Here is a 26,371-nt window from a genome sequence, read left to right as displayed (position 1 = left end):
AGCAAATAGAAAATTGTATAGGTCTTTAAAACGTTAACAATCAAATGTTTATAGGTTTTAAGTCTCTATAAGCCCCATTTCCTCAATCTAGGGTTATTTTTTTTATCGTGGCGATATACTGACAGTTCTCATACAAAAATTATATTAATTGAAAGTATGTCCTTACGAAAATCTATAACCATAGATTAAGAAAATGGGGCTTCAAGATTTCATTCTAATATCAAAGCTCCTAAAAATAGGCTACAAAATTTGATATTCCACAAACCATAAATAAAAATAATAGAAATAATAATAAAAATACATAATTTTGTTGTTTTTTTTATTTAAATTTTCTCATTTTGTTGTTGTTGTAGTTGTTCTTGTGTAAAGAAATAAAGTAATAGAATATTTACTTGAAATTTAGTAATAATAATATTTAAAACAGGAAAATAATAAAGATTATTTAAAAAATAAAAAATAAATTAATATGTATGTATTTAAAACTAATCAAACAAAAAGTTGTTGTAGTTGCAAAGGCGTAGAGTAAAGAAATAAAGTAATAGAATAGTATTGTAGTTATAGAATTATTAAAATAAAATAAAAACAAAAAAACTAAAATAAAATAAAATTTTATTAATAATGTTTAATAACGGTCAATAATAAAAATAAAATAATTTGTTTTTTTTTTGTTTTGTTTGTTTGTTGCTTTTTCTATAAAGTTTAAAAATGGTTTTGGTTCTTGTTGCGGTTGCTTGTTCTTTTTTGTTGTTTTAAGTTGTAATCTATTAATTTTTGTTTTTTTTTTTAAATTAAATTTAACAATTAATAATTAAATATTTTTGTTGTATATGTATTGTATGTATGTATATTAATATTTGTATGTATGTTTGCATTTGTATATTAAAATAAATGTTTTCTCAACTGGGTTGGTTTTTTGTTTGTTTGTTTCTTTCTTTCTATTTTTTCTTTATAATATTATTATAATTGTGGTTTTTTTTTAATTTTTATTTAAATTGCTATAATGTGCTGCTCTCTGAATACAATAGATTTTCTCTTGTTGTTTTTGCTGCTGGTTGTTGGTTAAATATGGTTATTTTTACTGTTGTTGTTGTTGTTTTTGTTCTTGTTAAATTATGGTTAATTATTTTGTTGTTTGTTTAAAAAAAAAATTCAACTTAAATCGGCCTTGTGAAATTGGCTGGGAAGAGACCCTTTTCTGTGGAGCCTTCTTTTTCGCCCATCAACCATCCCTCCTCCTGTAAATTAGAATTGAAAAACTATATTAGAGAAATATGGATGAGTATAAATAGTGGATAGAATTGATAGTGAGGAACATGCAGCGGGTACAAGCGGGATCAATTGTTACACTTAAGCTGAAATATTTATAATAAAACAGCAACTCTTTGGACAAAGGACAAAGTTTACAAAGTGCAACAATTTAGCCTAGAATTATATATATATTTGTTCAGTTTAACTCCTACAAGGAGCATAGGGCCGTAGCTAGAATTGGGAACTAAGAAATTCTGTAAAAATTGCAATAAAAATGCATATCTCCTAAAGTTGAAAAGTATTTTAGAAAAAAAAGGAAGAAGATATATAATACCCTACACTGAGTAAATGAGCAAAAACATTTCGTTTAAAATTTCAATAATTTATAGGGTGTATTTCTTAAAAATGAGAGATCTTTTTAAATTTTTAGCTTTTATTTTGAAACATTTGTTAGCTATGACATTTCCCCATCTTTCTGGCAACATATGGATTCCGAGCCAAAATAACTGCTCATCTTTTGAGGCCAAGAACGAAACAAGCCAATATCGGATACTCTGTTCCAAAGTGAAGCGTATCCTAGTGTAAGTGTTCTGCATCGATCGAAACAAATATTAGTCGGACGGGGCACGGTCTGGACTATAAAGCAGTTGAGACAAAGTAATATGTGGACAAGCGTTGTCATGATGTAATATTACGATTTCATGTCTGGCCGCATTTTATGGGTGTTTTTCGTCCAATGCTGGCCAGATTTCAGCAGCTTATAATAGATTGGACTCTTTTGCTCCCACCAAATACAGGGCATTACCTTAGCGCTAAGGATATTTGGCTTTGGTGTCAATTCGGCTTATTAGCCGGGCTTTATATACGATCTTTTACGGTTCGTGGATCGTTCAAGCAGCATTTCAGAAATACAAAGTAATCTTTCAAATCTCTCAGCATCAATTTGTATGGTACCCAATTTCCCTGCTTTTGGATGAATCTTGCTGCTGGCAGAACAAAAACCGCGTTCATAAGATATGCCATCTATTGTAAAACCCGCATTTTTAAGTCATACACTCAATATTTTCGTGCGTGATTTTCGGAAGTGGGCATTATATGGGACCAATCATAAAATGACGTGGCATGAGCCAAATTTGTGTGGATACTTAGTCCCTGACTTTTTTAATTTCCCGTCTTTTAACTGAAAGGGCAACACAGCTCCTGTCAACAGGCTTCACAATATGGTGTTGGCCGTTCGCAGATTGAAAATGTGAGGCATATCACTTGGCTCAGTGTTCTCAATTTTGAATGATCACTTGGGTATATATTTTATTTAAAAACAAGTAAGAGAGCTACATATATTCGGCTGTGCCGAATCTTATATACCCTTCACCAAATTATACTTTAAAATACAAATTTTAAATATTTTAAGGTAAACAATTTTTTTTTTTTTTTCAAATTTTAGTTTAAATTTTTTTCTGGTAAAAAAATATTTTTTCCGATTTTGACACATTGTAGGTCCAACTTACTATCTTATATACGTCGTTTGAAATATATAAGGTCTTTGAAATATCTATCATTAGATATCCATATTGTCTATATTAATGACTTAGTAATCCAGATATAGGTCGAGAATAGGTCAAAAATCGAGGTTGTCCTGGTTTTTTCCTCATATCTCAGCCATTTGTGGACCGATTTTGCTGATTTTAAATAGCAAACTTCACGAAAGCATGTCTGACAGAATTATTGAAGATTTGGATCCCGATCTGGGGTCTTCAGAAAATTGAATTCAACAGACAGACATACGGATATGGTTTAAACGACTCCACTATCTATAATTATCCAGAATATATATACTTTATGGGGTCGAAAAATTGTATTGTGAAATTTACAAACGGAATGACAAACTCACGAATGTGAAGATACATAAAAGTCTTTGGCGGGAATAAAACCCGCAACCCTCAGCCGCGTTTGCTCACTATAAGGTACACAAAAGGGTGCACACATGTGCAGTTTCCATGGAAAAAATCCATGCATTAGTGACTATTTCTTGTTTCCAAACTTGAAGAAATGCCTGGGCGGAAAGAGATGAAATCATCACACAAAAAATATCTATTTTGATGACCTTATGACCTCTTATTTTTTTGGAAGAGATAAGCATATTGGATAAACGTTGGACAAAGTACATTTTAGTTGAATTAATTAATTCGAAGCTCTAAAAGAAAGTAAAAAAAATAAAAACAAATATTATCTTTTGTTGTCCCGAAATTCTCTTAATTTTCCCTATCACAGAATATTTTACTTGTTTTATTAAATACTTTACAAAACTTTTAACGCACACAGCTGATTTTAGTCTTAAAGACATTAAGTAATTTTTTTACATAAATTAGCAGGGCATAGAAATCATAATTACCTGATCTTCAGGATCGTCATATTCAATAACACGTATAATATCACCGACTTCAAAGCTTAATTCATCAACATCTTCCTTGACATAGCCATAAGTTGCCTTGACACGATAAAGAACACCTGGTGGCAAATCAGTAGTAGTGGCATCTAAATTAAACAAAAACAAACAAAAAAATAAACAAACAAAATAAAATCAATTTAAAAACAATTTTTAATTTTCAAATCAATACGGAATTAAATTAATTGAACATACAAGAAAAAAAAATAGTAACAAGTTGAAATATTTGGCAAAACATTTAAAAGCGTAATTTTGTTTTTGGTTTTTTTTTTTTGATTTCATACGAAATTGTTTCATATATTTTTTGTTAATGTTGACTGAAACAGATTCAATACAAAATTTTCATATTTTTTTTTAGTACAACAAAACGAAAATAGAACAGACATGCTGGCCACACTCTTTTGCAGTATTTAGTAGTTGGTTTAGTTGTTAATTTAGCAAATATTATTTGTTAAACTCTTTAGCAATCTATTGCCGATTTTAGTTATTTATTTGTTTGTGTTTTCAATATTTATTTATTTGAAAAAGAATATTAGAATGTTTTATAATTGAAAATGAATGAAGAATTTAGATGAAGTAGAGATGAGTTGAAGCAAATAGGGAAAATTTCGAAAGTTTTGGTGATGAGTTTTTCTATACCATTAATACCTAGTTTAGGATCCTGTTATCATTTTTAACATAGAAAATCCTTATCAGGTTGAAAAAAATTTTTGGTTGAATTTTTTTTTGTGAAAAAAGGATCCTGTTAGCATTTTTAACATAGAAAATCCTTACCAGGTTGAAAACTATTTTTGGTTGATTTTTTTTTTTGTGAATCAATAGCTTTTTTGGGTGAAACATTTTTTTTGGTGAAATATGAACAAACTAAAATGTTTTTGGTGAAAAAAAATTTTTGTTTTAAAATTTCGAATTAAAAAATATCTTTCCCGATTTTGTTCCATTGTCGATCCACATTTGATACTGCTCTGGACTATGATACTGCTCTCACTTTTTGATATTTATGATCGGTAAACTCTGTCAAATTATCATGAATAGATTGACGCTTGAACAACGCTACCTAATTATACAAATTTACTTTGAAAATCAGTCAACGATTCGCGCAAAATTATGTTCAGCGATGATGCTAATTTTTGGCGTAACGGTTTTGTTTAATAAACAAAATTGCCGCATATGAAGTGAGACCAATCCACAACAGACCCTACAGACTTCATTACGTCCAGAAAAATGCACAGCGGTTTAGAAGCTGGTGGCATCATGGTACCTTATCTCTTGAAAAATTAAGCCGGAGCTCGCTTTACGGTCAATGGTAATCGTTACCACATTATGATAAATTTTTGTTGGAATATATGAATGACATTGATCCGTTCGAGATGTGGTTTCAACAGGATGGCTCTACGTGACATACAGCGACAGAAATAATCAATTTATTGAATTTGTCGATAAATTGATTTCGAGAAATGTACCTGTCAATTAACCTTCAAGGTCGTGCGATTTGACACCTCTCGATTTTTCCACTTAAATTCACTGGTTAATGCTGATAAACCAGCAACAATCACCTTTGAGGCCAACGTTGTTCGTGTTATTCGTGACATAGGGCCCGCAATGCCCGAAAAGTGGTCCGGAATGTGCTTCGTCAAGAAAAGTCGCGGTGGCCCTATGCCGAAATCATTATCATGAAAATTTACTTTTTTGTGTTAATTTTTAAAATTTCAAATTTTATCGAGCTTAAAAAACACCCTTTATCTCAGTCATTAGTGTGCCGATTTTCCCGAATTTAAATAGAAACTTAACCAGTAGTAAAGCAGATATATTGAATTATTTCCAAAGCTGCTTTTTGTTTTCTGATCCCAGCTTTGGGATTTTAGAACATGTGGTCCAAAGTTGAATTTTTGAAAAAAAAAAATCAAATTCCGAAAGGCGTAGGGGCGACATATATGAAAAATTTTACATGTTTTTTATACCAAAATGTTCTCCTTAAAGATACCTTACAGAAAAACATAAAATTGTTATATGTTCTTAAAGAAAGTTTTTTTTTAATAAAAAAAGAGTTAAGTCACCATTTCGTCCAAAAAACATCAAAAATCAACTATTTTTTTGAATATTTAAATTGAAAATCGTTTATTTTTGGATCCATAATTGATGTTGCTCTGAAATCTTTTGCATATTATTATTAGTAATTTAGTTGTCTAACTAATAAAAAAATTCGAGTCCATTCGGTCCAAAAGTACGACCCATATTTTTAAAAAAGTGGACCAAGGTATGGTCAAATTTTAAAATTTCAATTGTGAAATGTCTATAACTTGAAAATTATAAGAAATAAATAGCACACGCAAACATGTTTTTTCAAGAGCCGATCGCTTTCTAAAAATATAAAAATCTTTGAAATCGGATAGGAAACAAAAAAATTGCACGTGTTTCAAAATTTTACATATCAAAGGTACCCTACTTTGAGCCCCCATAGCGCCGCCCCTGGATCATTTGTATGGCCCATTTTAATATCTTAAACTCGAATACTCCTTGGCTTCTCCCACGTCAAATTTTATCCCCATCGGACCAGCCGTTTAGAAATGCCAGATTTATTTACAAAAAAATTTTGATTCTGACCCACTGTGCATTCGTTTACTTTATAGTTTAAGTAGTAGAGACAGAAGTAGTTTAAGCTAGAGATTCCAAAAAATCTAAAAAGGCAGTTGTTCAAGTCGATATTGGTGAATCACGCATGATTTTAACATTAGCGTGTCATTGGAAATGTTGTTAACAAATTTGAATGTCACCGAGAATGGAAAGATGTCCGAAATATTTTCCGATCTATCAGCATTTGGTCGATTTTTATCTCAAAATTAGAACAGTGTCTTAAAAATGCCGATTTTTGCTTTATCTCTAAATATTTTTAAAAGAATTAATAAAAAAAAATGTGACAACTCTTTAAGTGAATTTCCATATCTTCCACAATCAATCGTTGAGAGATTTGTATGTAAAGTTTGATGTAAACAGTATAAAATTATTTTAGTCTAAAATTTAAAACGCTGATATTTAAAGCTACAAATCAGAATTCAAAATTGTCAATGAATGATTTATATAAAATTCAGCCCAGTCATTTAAAGGTTTTGTTTAATACATTTTTTTAATGAATTCATGATTTTAATATAATGTCTTATTTATAATACAATCTTTGTTTTTTTGTCCAAGATTTTTATTATTATTATTATTTTAATTTGATGATTTTATATTGTAACAAAATTTTCGTTGAGTGTAATTTGTGAGATAATAATGAAGAACAGTGAGTGAGGAGAAGTGTATGTATAAATTAAAAAAAAAGAGAAAAAAGATAATTTACCACAACCAATTCAAAAAAAAACACTTACTGTACAAAAGTCTGCAACCATTTTAAATATTTGATTTTTAAATTTTTACAAAAGCAGAGGAAATTTTTAAAAATTTATAAAAAAAACGTATAATTTTCACAAACTTTATAAATGAATAGTTTAAACTGGGCCACCTGGGGGTATAAGAAACTTTAAAGACACTGACTACTGTGGATAGGGACCGATATGCACAATATCAAGATTTCAATATTGTATTTCAATACCAATATTTAGAGTCCATGGACTGTTTGTATTCGTCAAAAAAAAAAAAAAAACTCAGAGCAGAGCTGTGAATTAATAACTTAATTTTTTTTTAATCTAATCACCTAAATCATAATTCGGAACTAAAAACTGTCAGCCATTCATTCCCTAAATCCATTGCCAAAATTTTTAAGCTTCATTCAAAGGATTTTATATAAATTGAATTCATTCAGCTTTGAATTAAGTCATAAAAGATTTCATTCAACCTTTGAATGATTAAATTTTTGTTTATTCAAATCTTTGTTTATTTTTGTTTATACAAACTCTGAATTAAATTATTTTTTCTTCATTAAATTGTTTTGAATTGAAGAAAAATTTAACCATTCAATAAATTTAATTAGTCTATTTTGTAATGGATTTAAATTAATGAAAACTTGGAATAAGGAATTAATAAAGAACGAATTCTTAAAGGAATTAAGTCAATGTGAATACTAGGGAATTAAGACAGCGAATTAATTCATGCCGAATGCTTTAAAAGAAGTGTTTACAGATTCCGATATGTATTTTGGACTGCAGGATGGATGTAAAGACAGAATTTAGAGCTGAACTAGAAAATGTTCTTGAATTAGGTTATCAACTCGCGTAGTTCGCTTGTAACATTGTTAAGCATTGCTCACCGAAGCTAATGGTGAATGTGTTTCATCGGTTTCAACATGATAGAGATGGTTTGTGCGGTTCAGAAGTGGTGATATCAATTAAAAATGGAGGTAAAAGAAGTGTTTACAGATTCCGATATTTATTTTAGACTGCAGGATGTATAGACAGAAATTAGAGCTGAACTAGAAAACGTCCTTGAATTAGGTTATCAACTCGCGTAGTTCGCTTGTAACATTGTAACCAATTGCTCACCGAAGGTTATTGTGAATGTGTTTCATCGGTTTCAACATGAGAGAGATGGTTTGTGCGGTTCAGAAGTGGTAAAAATGGAGGCATTACTCCATGAAGATTGTTGTAACACTCAACAAGAGCTTGCAAAATCATTGGGAGCTACTCAAGTCGTAGGATTCATCCAAAAGCAGGGAAACTGAATAAGATACGAATTAAATCCGAAAGACCTTGAAAGACGATTTTACATGTCCGAAATTATACTTGAACGCTATAAAATTTTTTTCCACTGAATCATTACTTGTGATGAAAAAAGGATCCATTCCTATAATCCGAAGCATAAGAGATGGTATGTGAAGCCCGGCCAACCAGCCGAATCGAAACCAAAGCCAAATATCCATGGCGTAAAGGTAATGCTCTATATTTGGTTCTAGCAAAAGGGTCCTATCTATTATGAGCTGCTGAAATCTAATCAGAACATCTCAGGGAACCTGTACCGAACTCAACTGATTCGTTTGAAGAGAGCATTGGCAGAAAAAAGCAGAGACTATGCGGCCAGACATAAACCCGTCATATTCCATCATGAAAACGCTCGGTCACATGTTGAAATACGTGTTAAAAAGTATTTAGAATGAAGTGGTTGGAAAGTTTTGCCTCACTCGCCTTATAGTTCAGACCTTGCATTTTCCGACTACTATTTGTTTCGATCGATGGGATACACTGCACTTTGGAACAGAGTATCTGATATTGGCTTTATTCGTTCTTGGCCTCAAAAGATGAGCAGTTCTTTTGGCTCGGAATCCATATGTTGCCAGAAAAATGGGAAAAGGTCATGAATTTCAATTATATTGAACAAATGTTTCAAAATAAAAGCTAAAAATTTGAAAAATCTCGCATAAATCTTATTTGTATCTAAAAGTCTTTCAATAAAGTTTGTGAAATTAACGTTTCTTATACGATCTTCTACGATCATTATTTAGAAATTAAATTTAGATCCATTTACAACCAACTAACTAACTAAGTAAGTAGATATAAGTATGTATAAGTATATACAGACAACAGATCCCAGTAAAATAGCAGATCGTTTAGCGACTTCTCAGCTACATGCCAACAATATCAAAAAAACACAGGTCGTGTAACCTGATTTGAGTTGTTGACTTGAGTGGGTAAATAAAACACATCTACTCACCCTTGGGTAAATCGTAGATTTCTTCATTATCATCGTCGTCGTCAACTTCACCAAATGGATTTTTACTTGGTTCAACTAATTTTTTTCTAGTACTAGTAGTTTTATTTAGATTTTTATCATCGATTAAATGATCTTTACCTAATTTTGTTTTATTCGATTGTTCTTCGTCCTCTGCGGTTTTGGTTGTGGTTGCGGATGCGATTGTTGTTGTTGCGTTATTGCCATTAGATGTTGTTGTTGATGTTGTCGTTGTTGTGGTGGTAGTTTTGGCCTCAATTACCGTATTGGCATTACCATTTGCCGTATCATTGCCATTCATTTGTTCATTGGTTTTTTTCACTTCCGTTACCTCGGTTGTGGTAACTTTTGTAGCTGCTGCTGCTTCCGTTGCAAGTGCATTATTCATATCCACATCCTCTTTGGTTGCTGAACTCATTGTTGTTGTTGTTGATGTCTCCTCGCTAGTGATCTTTTCTAATGTTGCTGCCGGCGAGTTCTTATTGGAAGTTTCTTCCACCACTGAAGTTATGGTTGTTGTTGTTGCTGCTGACAGTGTATTGGCATTGGGACTATTTAATTGTGCAGTTTCGTGATCCATTTCCATTTCCTTATCCGTTTCCTTTGTTGCCACAGCTGTTGTCGTGGTTATCGTTGTGTTGGTGGTGCTTTCCATAGATGTGGCATCATTAGCTAGATTACCGGATGTCGTACTACTTGTTTCCATTTTGCTCATACCACTTACGCTGGCTCCGCCACCCCGCAATAGTCCAGCGGACGATTCTGGTGTTGGAGAAACATTATCAAGTCTAGATTCTTGTGTAGAAGAAGAGCTCGGTGATGGTGCTATATTTGTTGTATGTTTGTTGTTGTGTTTGGTTTTTTTTGTATATTTTTTAAGTTTTTATATATATATATAGATATTTTGTTTTTAAGAATTTGACATGATAATGCATATTTTGGTGCATGTTATTTTATGTTTTGTATATGTATATTTTTTTTCATATTGTTATGTTGGTTAAATAAATTTATTAATTTTTTGTTTAATCATTCCAATAACAACAAAAAGTATATTATATTATAATAATAATTGAAGAAAATAACGCAATAAATTTACAAATAGAAATTTTCAAATCCAACCAAAAAAAACAACACGAATTTTTGTAAGAAAAAAAATTAAAAAAAAAGAGAAAAAGAAAGAACAAAAATATAGAAACTCAGCTTTCATGCATTGTTAAAAGAAATTTGTATATTTTTCTTAAATACTAAATTAAAATTTGATTTTGTATTCATGCATTTTGCAAAAGAAAATAATTGAGAATAATTTGTAATAAAACCGCTTTAAAATACATAGGTATATTTTTTGAATGCACAGAAAAAGGTTAAAAAAGCAATAAGCCACTAACATAATAATATTAAAAAGAAGTTTCCGAATTAAAATTGAAAAGAAATAACAATTAAGTTTCACGATTTCGAAAGAAAACTGATTCTAACAAATTTGTATGAAAACTATAGAATTTAAAAAACTGAGTGTTTTTCATATAAATTTTATCGACTCATTTTTCTTTCGACATCGTGGAACAGGCAGTTATTGTTTTATAATAATTCCTAAAAATTAAAAAAAAATTAAGTTATACATCCAATATTAAAATCATATTTGTATTTTGTATTTATTTAGAGCACAGAATATTTGAAATTAAATCTTGTGGCAGTTAAAAAACGCTATTAATTTATCAATTATAATTAAATACGTGTTTAAAGTTCACATTTTTAAATACTGATGGTCTAATCAAACATAAACTTTTCAAATGTACTACAACTTACTATTCATTTCCGAAACAAATATTATTTTAATTATAGCACCTGCAGCACCCACTTTACATTGTGGATTTTATTTATTACATTTAGTGACAACACAATGGAAACGTTTTTAAACATTATATTCCATAATTTTAGTTTTCAAAAAAAAAAAATTTACCAATTAAATTCTAATAGTGCATTTACACCGAGGCGAAATCTAGTGGATTTTAATTGAAATCTTGTTCAAAATCTATACCGTTTACACCGCTGTTTTCTGACATTTAGCAAGATTTCATTTAATAACAAAAACAGCTGACTAACAAAACCCGCAGTAAATAAGTAAATTTTTAGTATTATAATTTATAAATTTAACTTTTATTCATATTTGCATCCATTGAAAATATTTATCAAACGCTAAAATTTTTTCGCACTTTTTATATTATTTTTTTATTTGTATCTGTCAAATTTTACTTGTACAGTGCTGTACTTTTTAGTCCGTTATGAAAAAATTCACGGTTGCATCACTTGGTACTGAGTAGATTTGAGGAGATTTCCCCAAAATCTAGTCACGAAGTAGATTTCATTTTGTATGGGAAATCTTGTCAAAATAACTAGATTTGGCTCGAAATCTCATATGTACTAGATTTCGCTTCGGTGTAAATGCACTATAAGATAAATTAAAAATTTTCTATTCAAATAAAGTAAATTTCAGAGTTATTAAGCATTTTTAGCGTTGGCGAAAATATAAAACGATTTTAAATCTGGATTGAAGCAAATTTGAGTGATAATTGGTCTGTTCAATAACAAAAAACTATTACGAATTATCACAAATTGTTTATAAATTTTCCAGTTTTTCAATACAAATTTAAAATTTTTGTGTGAATATTTGTAATTATTCGTAATAGTTTATTTAATTATTCAACTATTAAATCAGCAGTTTCAAAAATTATAAAACAAGTTCGTGTGACAGTTACTGTAGAAACTCAACATTTGGGAGGAAGGACAAGACAAGATAATTTAATAAGAGGTTTACGAAATTCAATAAAATGACTCTCCGCGAGGATATCAATAATCTAAAATTAGAAACTGTTAGCCTTAGCCATGGCATATAAGGCTGGTCTTGGTTGCTGTCGTCCCATGAAAAACCTTTTGTTTCTTAAAAACGTACTGTTCCTATACAAATTGACAAAGAACAAAATACTGTTTACTTGTCGTATAAATCCAAATACAATTTAAAAGGAAGTGATAGGATAACATTTGTATGACGTCCGAAGGGAAATAGACTGTACTCCAAGTACACAAATAAGACAGCCAAGTTTGGCAATAGCAATATTATGGCGTGGGACTGTTTTTCAGTATAAGGTATTGTTATCATAAATTAAGCTATGACTGGAAGCGGGTGCGTATGAATTTAAAACAATTGAGGGATTCAAACGGTCTGCTATTATGTCGTATTGTCATAAAGTCGTAAAATATTTTTTTAGTTTAAAAAAATTCTTGTTGTGCTGCAAACAAAAAAAGTGTTATTATATGACAAACTAATAAACATAGTTCCAAAAGTCTTATTAGTTTACAACTTTTTTGTTTGAAACCCAACAAAAATTTGTTTAAACTAAAAATATATTTTATGACATTAAGACAATACGACCTAATAGGAGACCGTTTGAATACCATTCACCATTATACTTTAAAATAAAAATTTTAAATTTTTATTAATTGTTTATTTTAAATTGTTGTTTTTTTTTAAATTTGTTTTTCAAAAAAAAAAAAAAAAAATTTAAATTAATTTCTAATATTTTAAAAAAAAATCTGAGAAACCATTTCGTTGGTTATAAAGATCCTTTAAAACACTTGTAAGAGTAAACAAAAAGTGGTTACGCTTTTTTGGGCAAATATTTGCCACGTGTGACCCAGAGCCATTTGTGAGTCGATTTTCTCGATTTCCAACTCATGATGAAGGATATAACAAGGGAAATCCAACAAAATACTGCGGCCAGAAATTTGTTGTAAAAATCAAATATAAGATTCCATTGTTTTGTCAATACCATAATAATAATTGGTCCATTATGGATGCCAACCGAACTTCAGTTGCGTTTTCAGATATTACAGATGGCAAATGGCATTGTGGTTGCCAATATACTAATAAATACTAAAAAAAAGACTAAATTCATAAGAATTCTTTAGATTTCGACCTATTAAATATTTGGAAAAGTTTCTATTGTATTGTCAACCACTGTATATGCAAAACTAGTTTCAACTTAAAAATTCTATAATCTATTTTTTTTTCTTTATAAAAGTTTCGGTATTCAGCCAAATTTTCCACGAATAGCCGATTTTTAGCCTAATCCGAAATACAGCGAAATATTTATTTACATAGTTTTATATTTTGGTAACACAAACTATAGAATATTTTTTTCGATTTGGAAACTTTTTCGACTAAACAGCAAACACAAATCTTTCTGCAACACAATCATTTTAATAAACGTTGAGACGATGAAACCGTTTTCATTTTAGAAAAAAAAATTATAATTTATATGGGAAAAATGTGATTAGAAAAAAAAAATGATAGAAATTTATAACAGTAACCCAAAAACTTGTTTGAAAACTGTTCCCTCGGAATGTAATATTTATGATGAAGGTTCGTAATGGAATGCTGTAGGGCAAATGAAAAATGAGTGGAAAGTTATCTTAAGTTTAGAGCATTCATTTATTTGGAAAACCAGTATCAAATTACTTTCGAATTAGAGCGAATATTATGTTCACTTTCGGACAGAAATAACCAAGGTTCAGATTATTACAGATATGCATCATATAACAGTTGTCAAAAACTTAATATTAGGGTTGGATACTGTTACGATTAATTTTGAAAATATTAACATTGTTTAAAAAAAGACAATCTGTTAAAGTTCGATTTGTTAAACTAAAAAATATTTTATATTTTACATAAATTCCATGTTTCAAGTTATTCATTAAATGGTTAAACACATTATTTTTGTATTAATGTCCCAAAAATATTTGCCACAATTTCATACCAAAAAACCTCTACAATACTACGAAATTAGTTTATTTGGGATTAAATAAATCTATTTAAAACATGTGAACTTTAAATGAAATTAAATTATTTTTATACATGTTACTACGCACATGATTTTAATGAATGTATGTATAACAAAATAAATATAAATTTTCTACATCTGTTTTTTTTTAAACATTTGGTATGTATTTTAAATCGGTTAATAATGTAGCTACTAAAGAAAAACTAAATATATTTTTAAATTGCCAAAACTAAAAAAGAAAATATACAAAATTTGTAAAAGAAAGATTTCAAAGACACACACATATATAGAGATGTAAGGGATACCAACAAGAAAAGAAATAAAAAATATTAAATATGTATTTAAATGGAAATTGTTTGATTACCATATGAATTTGATACAATTTAAAGGAAAAATTTCAAAACCATTTGATTTATAAGATTTACTGACATTTTCACAATGTCTAGTTAAATTTTAACCTAAAGTTATATGAACAATTATCATACAAACAATATTTAAACAGATATTATAAATTTAGGTTAAAAAATAAGCAGACAACGTGAAAATGAGTTTTAAAAATTTAATAATAATAAGATTTTGTTTTAAAACATTTTAGAGAATTTTGTATAAGTTTCAATTTAAAGTAAAATCTATTAATTTTTTATTTTTAAAATTGAGATTTGAAATATGTATTGAATTTTATATTTAAAGTGTTTCTAGTTTCAAATTTAGCTTAAACTTAAACAGTTTTATTTAAAAAACAATTGAATTTAAATTGTGATTTTATTTAATATTTATTTGTCAGTATCCCTCAAAAGAAAATCAAGCCAACCTAATTTTTTAAAGAAAAAGAAAAAAAAGCTAAAGCAATCCAAATGTAGATTAAAATCACCAAAAAAAAAATAGTTACTTTTTATACAAGAATTTCAAATCATTCCTGTTTTCAATACGATTATTTGTGTTTAAATATTAACTAAATAATTGAATAATATATTGGATATATGGTATGTAGTATAATATAATAATTATAACTGAATAATTAAACTTAAAAAAAAGAGAAAAACGCAAAAACAAAATAAAACAATATGGGTGGTGGTGGTAATAAATAAATAGATTTATGAATCTTCTATTTAGCAGTTTTGAGCAATTTAAAAATAAATAAAGAAATAAAGAAAAAGCGAAAAAATATAAAGAAAACAAAATCAAATTTTAAATATTACAAAAAAAACTTTAATTCATTTTACTAAAGAAACGAAAAAAGAAATACGTGGTTAATTTCAAATCAAATCAAACTAAAGAAACAACAAAATAAAATTGAATTTTGTTGTAACAAATTTTATGAGAAAAAATAAAAAAATAAAACAAAATGTAAAAAAGTCAGTCATGACAAGCGGTTGGCTACTTACGATTAGCAGAACCATTAGTATTTTGATATTGATTGTTGCTGTTGGTGATATTGGCATTATTCATTTGTTTAACTGGTGACTGTACAGGACTGGCAGATTTAATGGCATTCACTAAAAAACAAATATAACAAAGGAAAACCAAATGTGTTAAAAAGAATTTCAAAATAAATAAATTACCTTTATACATGTACGTACCTGTTGCTTTTCTAAGAGTATTTGAGCCGCGTTGTGATTCTGTAGCCAATTTATCAACAATAGCCTCTAATTCCGAGTAAATCTGTTAAATGTAATTTTCACATTTTTTATATTAATAGAAAGGAAGGTATTCTAACTAACTAACCTTGGCTGTTTCATTGTGGAAAACTTGTTCTGTTGCGAATAGAGTTTGCAAATTGGTTACCAAAAACAATATTCTTGACTCATACAGAGCTGGAAGTTCATCGTGTAATTCCGTATTTAATAGTTCATATGTACGACGTGCTTCCTCCAATTGCTCACGGCCTTTGGTTAATTTCACATCATCTTTACGTTTATTGGCATTGGCTTGTAGACTTTGGAACGAATGACGTTGACCATCGTAGTCGATCAGTTTTCTATTGCGTTTTTCAACTTTTTTCTGAAATATGGAAAAAACAAACAAATTAAAAATAAAATCAAAATATTCGAAATTAAGAATTTGTAATTGTAATTACAATAGTAATTTCTATTCGAAATTAAGAAATTCTTTTAAAATTTCCAATTATCCAAGTTTTTTTATTCGATATAAAAAACTTTTATATCAGATTTTATATGTGAATAAAAAAATTTACATTCGAATTAAAGAATTTTTATTAAAATTTTCTATTTAAAGGAAGTATTTCTTATTGAGAATAATGACTTTGGTTCGATATAAAGGATTGCAAAAGTAATGTAAAGAATTTTTAATAAAAATTATATATTCTATTCGATAATTTTTATTCGATAATAATAACTTCAATTGGAAATTAATAATTTTCATTCAAAATAAAAGAGTTTATAATTAATACAAATTTCGATTCGAAAGAATTAATTAGGTAAATTATATGCGAATTGTTAAGTTTTCCCTAATTAATTTGCCACGGAAAAAACATAATCTAGACATGTTCTATATCAATGGATAGAAGATTTTGTCTACTTTCCAATAATGTATATAACTTTTGACAATGAACAAATTCATGAAATACTTTTTTGAAAAATATGACAAAAAATGTTTTTTAATTTTTCAAATTGAAATAAAATTCTTATTTATGAATATTTTGTAATGAAATTTTACACTTATATAGATTTTTTTATTGAAAATGGAAAAATGAAAACAAATTTTGAAATTTGTAATCAGGAATCCCGCAATTCCCAAAAAAGTATTGAAAAATTCCAAAAATGGGATTTTTTGGCTATAATATCCATACTAGGGGCGGGGTTATCAGAACCCTTTACAAAATAATTAAGAACATATTGGGCCATCTAAAATAGATTATTATAATTTGATACCGACTATGCGATTTGAGAATTTTTGCTCTAAAGTTGAATTTTATATAAAAAATAGTAATTTTTTGAATGGACCTGGTCCCCTCGGTATCAAAAATTATATTTTTTTTTTTATTTAAAATATTTGATATAAAGTTAGCTTTTCAAAAAGTACAAATTCATTATACATTCTTTTAGAAATTTTTAAAAAAAATAATTTAAAAAGAATAAATTTAATTTTTTTAAATTCAAATGCATGTAACTTTGGACTCAGTCATGATTTTTAAACAATTCGTTCTTTATTTGATATATACATCTGTTGTTAATCCTATAAAAGAAAAGTGTAGAAAATCGAGAAATATTTGGAACCGCGGTCATCAAAAAACTGGTGTAGGGTGGGTAAAAATGTTAAAAATTTAATTTTCAAATGCGAATATCTCATAAGCTATAAAAGATAATTGATAGGTTTTATGTAGTGCTCGATGAGAAGATTCTATATATGTATGTAAGTATTTTGAAATCGGAACACAAACGAAGAAATATGATCATTTTTAAAATTGAACATACCCGAGGTGTCCTACTTTAGGGACCCCTGGTCCCGCTCGTGGTGGAGTCATGTGGTCAGAGTTCAAAACTTAAACTAGACAACACTTCCTCTTTACGCATGTGAAATTTCGTTTAAATTGGACTAAGGGTTTAGAAGTTACAGATTTATTTCCCTCTTTTTTTTCTCATACCACTGTGCGCAGTTTCGAAATTCTTTTTAAAATAAAAAATTTGTTTTCGAAATACATAATACATAATTTCTATTCGAAGTTATGAAATTCAATACGCAGTTTCGAAATTCTATTAAAAATAAATAATTCATGTTCGAAATAAAAACTTTTTGTTCGAATTTATAAATTTTTATTCGAAAAATAATTTTTTTTTTAGAACTTAAATCTTCGTTTCGAAGTTAGAAATTTCTATTTTAAATTATAAATTTATATTTTTAAAATTATAGATTTATATTTTAAATTATAAATTTATATTCGAAATTATAAATTTCTATTCAAAATTATAAATTTATATTCGAAAAATAAAAATGTCTTTTCGAAATTATGATATTATATTCCAAATTATACATTATTATTTAAAATTATAAAATTATATTCGAAATTATAAATTTCGATTTGAAAAATAAAAATTTCTTTTCGAAACTTAAAATTTCTATTCGAAATTTTGAATTTCTAATCCAAATTATACACTTTTATTTATAATTATAAATTTCTATTCGAAATTATAAATTGCCAGTCTAAAATATAAATTTCTGTTTGAAATTATAAATTTCTATTCCGAAAATAAAAATTTATTTTCGAAACTTAAAATTTCTATTCGAAATTTTGAATTTATGTATAAATTTCTATTCGAAATAATAAATGTCTATTCGAAATAATAAATTTCTATTCGAAATTATAAATTTCTATTCGAAAAATAAAAATTTCTCTTTGAAATTTAAAATTTCTAGTCTAAAATATAAATTTCTATTCGAAATTATAAATTTCTATTCGAAAAATAAAAATTTCTCTTCGAAATTTAAAATTTCTATTTGAAATTTTGAATTTCTATTCGAAATTATAAATGAAGAATTTCTATTTCAAATAAATATATTCAAATTAAAAATTTTTATTCAAAATTTAAAAATTTCTTATCATTGTTTTAACTAAAAACAAGTTTTATCATGAAATGAAAACTAAGATTTTATAGCGATTTTTGTTATTATTTTATAAACTATATACCTTCATTTCTGGAAATTGTCCTGTATAAGTATTTAATGGTATCAATACTTGATCTGCCAATTTGTGCGCAAAATCCTGCCATAATGATTCCGAAGATTGAGCTTGGGCTTGTAATGCATCATAACCACTCCATTGGGGTTCATAAATTTCCGCTATGGCATCCATTAATGATTTGGATGCAGTTTGTGCAGCTAAACAATAAATAAATTTCAAAATTAATTTAAACATTAAAGATATTATAAATAAAATAAATCGTATAAAAAAATTGCAATTACCTCTTATACATCTAATATAATTGTTGAATTCTTTTTGTAATCTATTGGCATTGAGTTGTTGTCGATTAAAATTATTTAAATGATCATCAAAAATTTCATCTGCAGTCCGATCAACTTTACCCAAATTTTGTAAAATCTGCAAATAAATCGATAAAAAAAGAAATAATAAATTAATATGAAAGAAAATCATTTCATCAATTAAGTAACTAATTTAGAAAGTTTTTAGAATTTAATAAACCCATAATAATGACGTTTTGGCATAGTTTTCTCATATAAAATCTGCTTTTATATTTTTAATTCTCTTTCCTACTATTTTGCCGCAAAACACTTGTTTTTTTATGTTTTAGAAAAATTGTGTTTATTTTTTATTTATTCTCTATGCTAAATATAAAAACAAATAATAAATTGTTAAACAAATATACATACACACAAAATACAAATACAATTTAGTACAGGCTGCAAATAGTTAAATACAATTTGTCTAAAATTGTCTCAAAGCTTTTTGGGGAGAAATAGAGAAATTTGAATGAAAATTGGTAAAAGAAAAAATTCTTTTTTATAATTTTAATGTGGCCTTATTTAACGCACATATTGTGTTATTTCAAAATTATTTATAACAAATAATACAAATTATATTGTGGTGAGATTTTCATAAACGATTTGAAAATAAACCTACTTTTAGGACCTGACCTATAGAATAAATTCTACTTGAAATGTCTCTTGAAGTCCCATTGTTAGTTCCATAAATAAACTATTAAAGATGAGTGTTTCCCTTACTACAGGGGAAGATTTTGATAAGATTTAAATGAAAAACTTCCCGTACTGATAAATAAGCTTGTACTTAATTTAGCTTATCTTTAAAGTTTATTTTAGTATTCTAAGTACATGTGTTTATGAAAATGATAAACTATTTTTAATATCTACTTGAATTTAAGGAGCGTTTGATGAATTTAAAAAACAGTTTTGAAAAATTACATTACAATTTCATTAACTTCCTTAACTAAGTTTATATTTTTCAATACTGTTAACTTCCCTAATATTCTGGCATAATTATTCGTTTTTAGAAATGCAATGCCACAAATTATACAGATATGAACCAGCTGGTCTCAGCAATATCGCCATAGAGAGCAAACAAAAGAAAATGGTTGTGGTTTGAAAAGAGGCACAAATATATATCACACTTGTTTCCTATTTAATAATAACTATTCGAAATAAAGATTTGATTTTCGAAATATCGGGATTATGTCGAACTAACAAATTTATATTCCAAAAACAAAGTTTTTTTTTTGAAAATAAAAAATTAAAAATTTTTTCAATTTAAAGTTTTTCAATCATAAATATAAAGTAAAGCATTAGACTGTTATTAATTTATATTAGAAGTTAAGAAATTAAATTAAAAACAGGAATATCATGTTCGAAATAAACAGTTTTTGTTCGAAATTATAAATTTCTATTCAAAATTATAAATTCAAAATTTTTGTTCGAAGTTAGGAATTTCTTTAAACAAAAATTAATTAATAATTTCTATTCGAAATAAACAATTCATGTTCGAAATAACGATATTATTCCAGTTTCGAAATTCAATTAAAAATAAAAAAAATATGTTCGAAATAAACAAATTTTGTTCGAAATTATAAATTTTTATTCGAAATTATGAATTTCTACTCTAAAATATAAATTTCTTTTCGATATTATAAATGTGTATTCGAAATTATAAATTTATATTCAAAATTATAACCGATATTATATACCCCTATCGCGAATCAATATTCCACATGAAATGTTTTACTTTTTTCGTTCATCAACTTTTTTCACTTGAAAAAATTCCCCTTGTTGTGTAATTTTTAGATGGAATTTTGTAAACAATAAACAGCTGTTACGAACAAAATCAACTATTGTGAATGAAAAGTTCAGGGGAATATCACGATAGCAATTTTCCATTCGATGGAAATGGATATTTCATGGGAACAAAATTTCACATTTTATTGCCGATAGGGGTGAATAATTTATATTCGACATTATGAATTTATATTTCAAATTATTGAAAAATTGTTGTAGAAGGTCAAAATAAACATACGGTTCAATATTACTTTTTTGAGAACTGTCCTGTAATTACTCAAAGGTTGAAAGAATTAATTCCGTTATGAATTTCAACGTTGAATGAAGTCTATTTAAATAAAAGCCATTTTAAATTCTGAATTAAGATTTAAATGAATTAAGCTCAAATTGAATTGATTCACCCCTATCGCGAATCAATATTTCACATGAAATACATACAGTAACCCAAGAAAGTCTACATACAGAAAAATTATTATGTTACTTTAATTTAAAGCAGTTTTTTTAGTTTTTTTTAAGAGATATATAATAATAAATGTCTTATGTCGATTTTAGCCAAAAAAAATTCAAATAACGCCCAAAAGTTCACAGTTATTAGAGTTATTGATTCTGAGTAAAATAACGAAAAATTTATTCTCGGTCACGCCTACTTTTGGGTGGGCGGGACTATTAAGTTTCATAATATTTTGAACATTAAAGCCAAAAAAACCAAAAAAAATGTTCGTTATTTGACTCAGAATCAAAAAATTTAATGACGGTGAAATTTTGGAAGTGATAGGAAATTTTGCTAAACCCGACTTAAGTGATGTTGTTTTAATTTCTTTTAGTGTGAATTTATTTGTTTAACAAATATATTTCACTACTTTTAACTTACAAATACAGCTTTCAACGAAAGAAATTTAATTTGAATTCCTGTATGTAGACTTTATGGGGCTACTGTATGTTCCTTTTCCCATTTTTCGTTCATCAACTTTGTTCACGTGAAAAAATTCCTCATGTTGTGAAATTTTTAGATGGAATTTTGTAAACAATAAACATCTGTTACGAACAAAATCAACTATTGTGAATGAAAAGTTCATGGGAATATCACGATAGCAATTTTCCCTTCGAGGGAAATGGATATTTCATGGGAACATAAATTTCACATGTTTTTGTATAAAATGGATATGTATCCATAACCAGTCATAGTATAATTTATGATATGAATTGGACCAATGAAAATTGAATCACACCATAATATTGCCACCATCAAATTTGAACTTCTTATTTGTGTACTTGGGTCCAGTCTCTGTGCCTTTGGCCGTCTTAGAAATGTTTTCCCATCACAGCTTTTTAAATTGTATTTGAATTCATCCGTAAAGAGAATAGTATTCGATTTTTGTCTCGACCAGTTTAAGGGTTAATTTAAGAAATAAGTGTTTTTTCGCTGGATAATAGCAACCAAGACCAGCCTCATTTGCCCGGCGGCTAACAGTTCGGGAACTAATTTTCAATTTTAGATTATTGATAAACTATCGGTGAGTCACTTTTGGATATTTGTTAAACTATCTTGCTATTTAATTATAACACAAGATTGTTATATTCGGCTGTGCCGAATCTTGTATCAATATGTGGCAATAAAATATTTTTCTGATATAGGGGTTATTATGGACCGATCCTCACAACAGTTGATAGAACGATTTAGGTTCATATAAAACAATTATGAATGTTCAAGTAACAAGAACTAATTTCTGCAAAATTTTATAAAGATTGACTCAAACAGTATTCCCGGGCGACATTTGTATGGGGGCTAGGTGAAATCATAAACCGATATTGCCCTTATCAACAGTCGGTATTTGTAGAAAATTGCAGCCAGCTAACTCCTTTTGTTTGGGCCCTATTATGTTTTCAACAGATAGAATTAGAATCCTACTAATGTGGGTCTGTGACAAATATTTTAATGTGTTACAAACGAAATGACAAAATCATTATACCCACCATCTATTTGTAACAAGTCTTGAAGTACTTTTACGAGGTCCTTCTGCCAAATGTTAAATTGGTCTGTCCGTAACCTGTCACAGAGTGTCTTAAAGCTGTCGATTTATATCTTAGGACAGGGATTACCAAAATTACAACTGTCATTGTATTGGTGAGAGAGCTACCCAGCAAACATAATGTCTAACACTTAAAATAAGAACAAAATAAAGAATGTTTAGATTTAGAATTTTTGCCAGATATGACCAATTTATTAAATGAATGTTATTTAAATTTTAAGGAAATAAAAAAATATACATTCTACGGCCGAAATTCTCTCAATTTTTTTTATTTATTTCTGACTTTGTTGATTTGTGTATGCTTCGTCCAAAAACCAACCAACAACAATGCTTAATGAATTTCTGAAAAATGAGTCATTTGTTATGCTCTTTTAAAGAGAATAAGAATATGTGTGTTGTTCGTCTGCACAATTGTGCTATGAAATGACAATCCCTGTCTTAGGACAACGACTTGTTAAAGTGACAGGTCCCTTTCATATAAAGGTCTCTACCCCCGTAGATGTAGTCAAATAATTGGGTCAGTTCCCTTCCCCCTAGAGTAGTAACAGGTGAGAAAATTAACACTTGTTTTGGGCTGTTTGAGTATTTTGAAGTAAACGGAAACTAATCGAGTTGTGGAATCTTTTAAATAAAGTGATTACCCTGTAAACAAACCAATTTCAATGTTCAAAATCCTTCAAGATTTGCAGAACAGCAATTTGTCAATTATTCGATTTTGAAAATCGCAAATTTTTTAAAAAAAACTCAATTTACATGTCGAATGGCTCGATTCTTCTTTATCATAAAATCATTATTCTAAGAAAGTTGCAGCTAAAATTGAAAGAACTGGAAATTAGCTAAATTTAATTTAAACAAGTAAGAGTGCCATATTCGGCTGTGCCGAATCTTATATACCCTTCACCAAATTATACTTCAAAATTTTAAATATTTTTAGGTAAACAAAATTTAATTTTTTTTCCAGTTGTTTTTTGAAAAAAAAAATTTTTCGATTGTTATTTTAAATTTAAAATTTTTTTTTTTTAAATAAAAATTTTTTTTTTTTAAATTTTAAAAATTTTTTTTTAAATTTAAAATTTTTTTTTTTTTAAATTTTAAAATTTTTTTTTGGTTTTTTAAATTTTTTTTTTTTTTTTTTTTTAAAAAATTCGGGTTCAAAATTTGTTTCCCGATTTTGACCCATTGTAGGTCCAACTTACTATGGTCTTATATACGTCGTTGCAAATGTCTTTGAAATATCTATCATTAGATATCCATATTGTCTATATTAATGTCTTAGTAATCCAGATATATGTAAAAAATAGGTCAAAAATCGAGGTTGTCTTGGTTTTTTCCTCATATCTCAGCCATTTGTGGACCGATTTTGCTGATTTTAAATAGCAAAATTCTCGAAAGCATGTCTGACAGAATTATTGAAGATTTGGATCCCGAAGATATCTGGGGTCTTCAGAAAACTGATTTCAACAGACAGACAGACAGACAGACAGACGGACAGACAGACAGACAGACAGACAGACAGACAGACAGACAGACAGACAGACAGACAGACAGACAGACAGACAGACAGACAGACAGACAGACAGACAGACAGACAGACAGACAGACAGACAGACAGACAGACAGACAGACAGACAGACAGACAGACAGACAGACAGACAGACAGACAGACAGACAGACAGACAGACAGACAGACAGACAGACAGACAGACAGACAGACAGACGGACATGGCTTAATCGACTCCGCTATCTATAAGGATCCAGAATATATATACTTTATAGGGTCGGAAATGAAAAATGTAGAAATTACAAACGGAATGACAAACTTATATATACCCTTCTCACGAAGGTGAAGGGTATAAAAACCCGCAAAAGATTTGTAACGTATTTATAAAAAAAAACTTACGCATTACGAGTATACGACTAAAGAAGAAGATAAGATTAGAGTATTAATTATCATGATGATATGATTAGCATATTTGTTTTAAATGAATACGTAAATAAAATAAGATGTCCACAATGTTGAAAGTTGATGAATATATTTCACTCATATCATAACTCTTTTGAATAATTCACAGAAATAAGATAAAATGGAGAAAAAAATGTACCACGTGCTGAATGTCATTTTCAATAAAATTATGAACGGAAGAAAATTCAATTCATTCATGTATTCAGAGATGGAAATGTCATTAAGAAAAACACATATGACCTGGTTGTAATAATAATAAAAAGCAGCAGCAGCAACAGCATAAATAAACATGAGAAATTGTATAGGAAAAAAAAAGAAAATGATGTAAAGACAGAAACTATTACAAGGTTGTTAACGAGTAAAGAAGATATGTTTGTAAATATATTAAATGTGCTGCTGGTATTGCCTGCCTCCCACTTTAATGCGTCTTTTTATATTTTACCTTTATAAATGTCAGGCTTGTCACTAAGTGAAAAAACCCTCAATCCTTTTGCTGCAAGTTATTTACATAAAAAAATGATTTTTTTATTTTCCTTTTTTTTGGAGGTTTATGGCATGTGCTAAAGTGGTACATTTTAGAGAAATATGCACAGGGTAAAGAAATGAGATGTGTGCAAGTGTTTTGAAATTTTCAATATTCGAAAGGGACATACAAAATGTTCCAGTCATAGAGAAATATACATAGAGCGGAAACCCTCCTGTCAAACCCTGTTGTCAAAAATCAAAGTTGTGAGAATGTATTCGTAAAAAAAACTATGTGACAACAAAAACAACACTCGTATGTGTTATTTTTTTGAGTAATTTTTATACCCTTCACCATAGAGAATAGACATAGAGCGGAAACTCTCCTGTCAAAGACCTAACTCAGTTGTCAGAAACCTAAGTGGTGAGAATGTATTAGTTGAAAAAACTATGTGAAAACAAAGACAACACTCGTATGTGTGATTATTTTGAGTAATTTTTATGTTTGAGTTTTTTTCTAGTTTCCGCTCTATGTTTCTCTATGCCCTTCACTTCGTGAGAAGGGTATATATAAGTTTGTCATTCCGTTTCTATATAATTCGTATGTCTGGTGAAATCAACTTTCCGAAGCCCCCAAATAACTTACATACACGATTCATACATCAATATCTCCGGAATTCTTCCGTCTCGGTTGCTATTTAAGCTATGACCGTCTGTCTGTCTGTTGAAATCAATTTTCTGAAGACCCCAGATATCTTCGGGATCTTCAAATCTTCAATAATTCTGTCAGACATGCTTTCGAGAAGTTTCCTATTTAAAATCAGCAAAATCGGTCCACAAATGACTGAGATATAAGGAAAAAAACAAGACAACCTCGTTTTTCTATATCTGGATTACTAAGTCAATAATATTGACAATATGGATATCTAATGATAGATATTTCAAAGACCTTTGCAACGACGTATATAAG

The 26,371-nt window shown here is 28.3% G+C and overlaps 1 protein-coding gene across 2 annotated transcripts in view; it reads right to left on the bottom strand.

The window, feature by feature from the left end:
- Window positions 1-768: 768 nt before the first annotated feature.
- The window catches only part of Amph (amphiphysin), a 116,091-nt gene continuing 90,488 nt past the window's right edge, over window positions 769-26,371 (bottom strand). Inside the window, exons 2-9 of one of the 2 annotated variants that reach the window (XM_065511497.1) lie at window positions 19,108-19,243; window positions 18,833-19,023; window positions 15,913-16,188; window positions 15,768-15,849; window positions 15,573-15,683; window positions 9,473-10,177; window positions 3,641-3,783; window positions 769-1,235 (exon numbers count right to left, since the gene is read on the bottom strand). In XM_065511497.1, the coding sequence (XP_065367569.1) occupies window positions 1,155-1,235; window positions 3,641-3,783; window positions 9,473-10,177; window positions 15,573-15,683; window positions 15,768-15,849; window positions 15,913-16,188; window positions 18,833-19,023; window positions 19,108-19,243 (1,725 nt within the window). In that variant the 3' untranslated portion in view covers window positions 769-1,154. The remainder of the gene's footprint in view (window positions 1,236-3,640; window positions 3,784-9,472; window positions 10,178-15,572; window positions 15,684-15,767; window positions 15,850-15,912; window positions 16,189-18,832; window positions 19,024-19,107; window positions 19,244-26,371) is intronic. The other variant, XM_065511498.1, reaches the window with a different exon arrangement.

This window comes from Calliphora vicina, chromosome 5 (genome assembly GCF_958450345.1).
Source record: "Calliphora vicina chromosome 5, idCalVici1.1, whole genome shotgun sequence".
Lineage (NCBI taxonomy): Eukaryota > Metazoa > Arthropoda > Insecta > Diptera > Calliphoridae > Calliphora > Calliphora vicina.
Note: the sequence above shows the minus strand (reverse complement) of the source record. Positions and strands in the feature narration are given on the sequence as shown.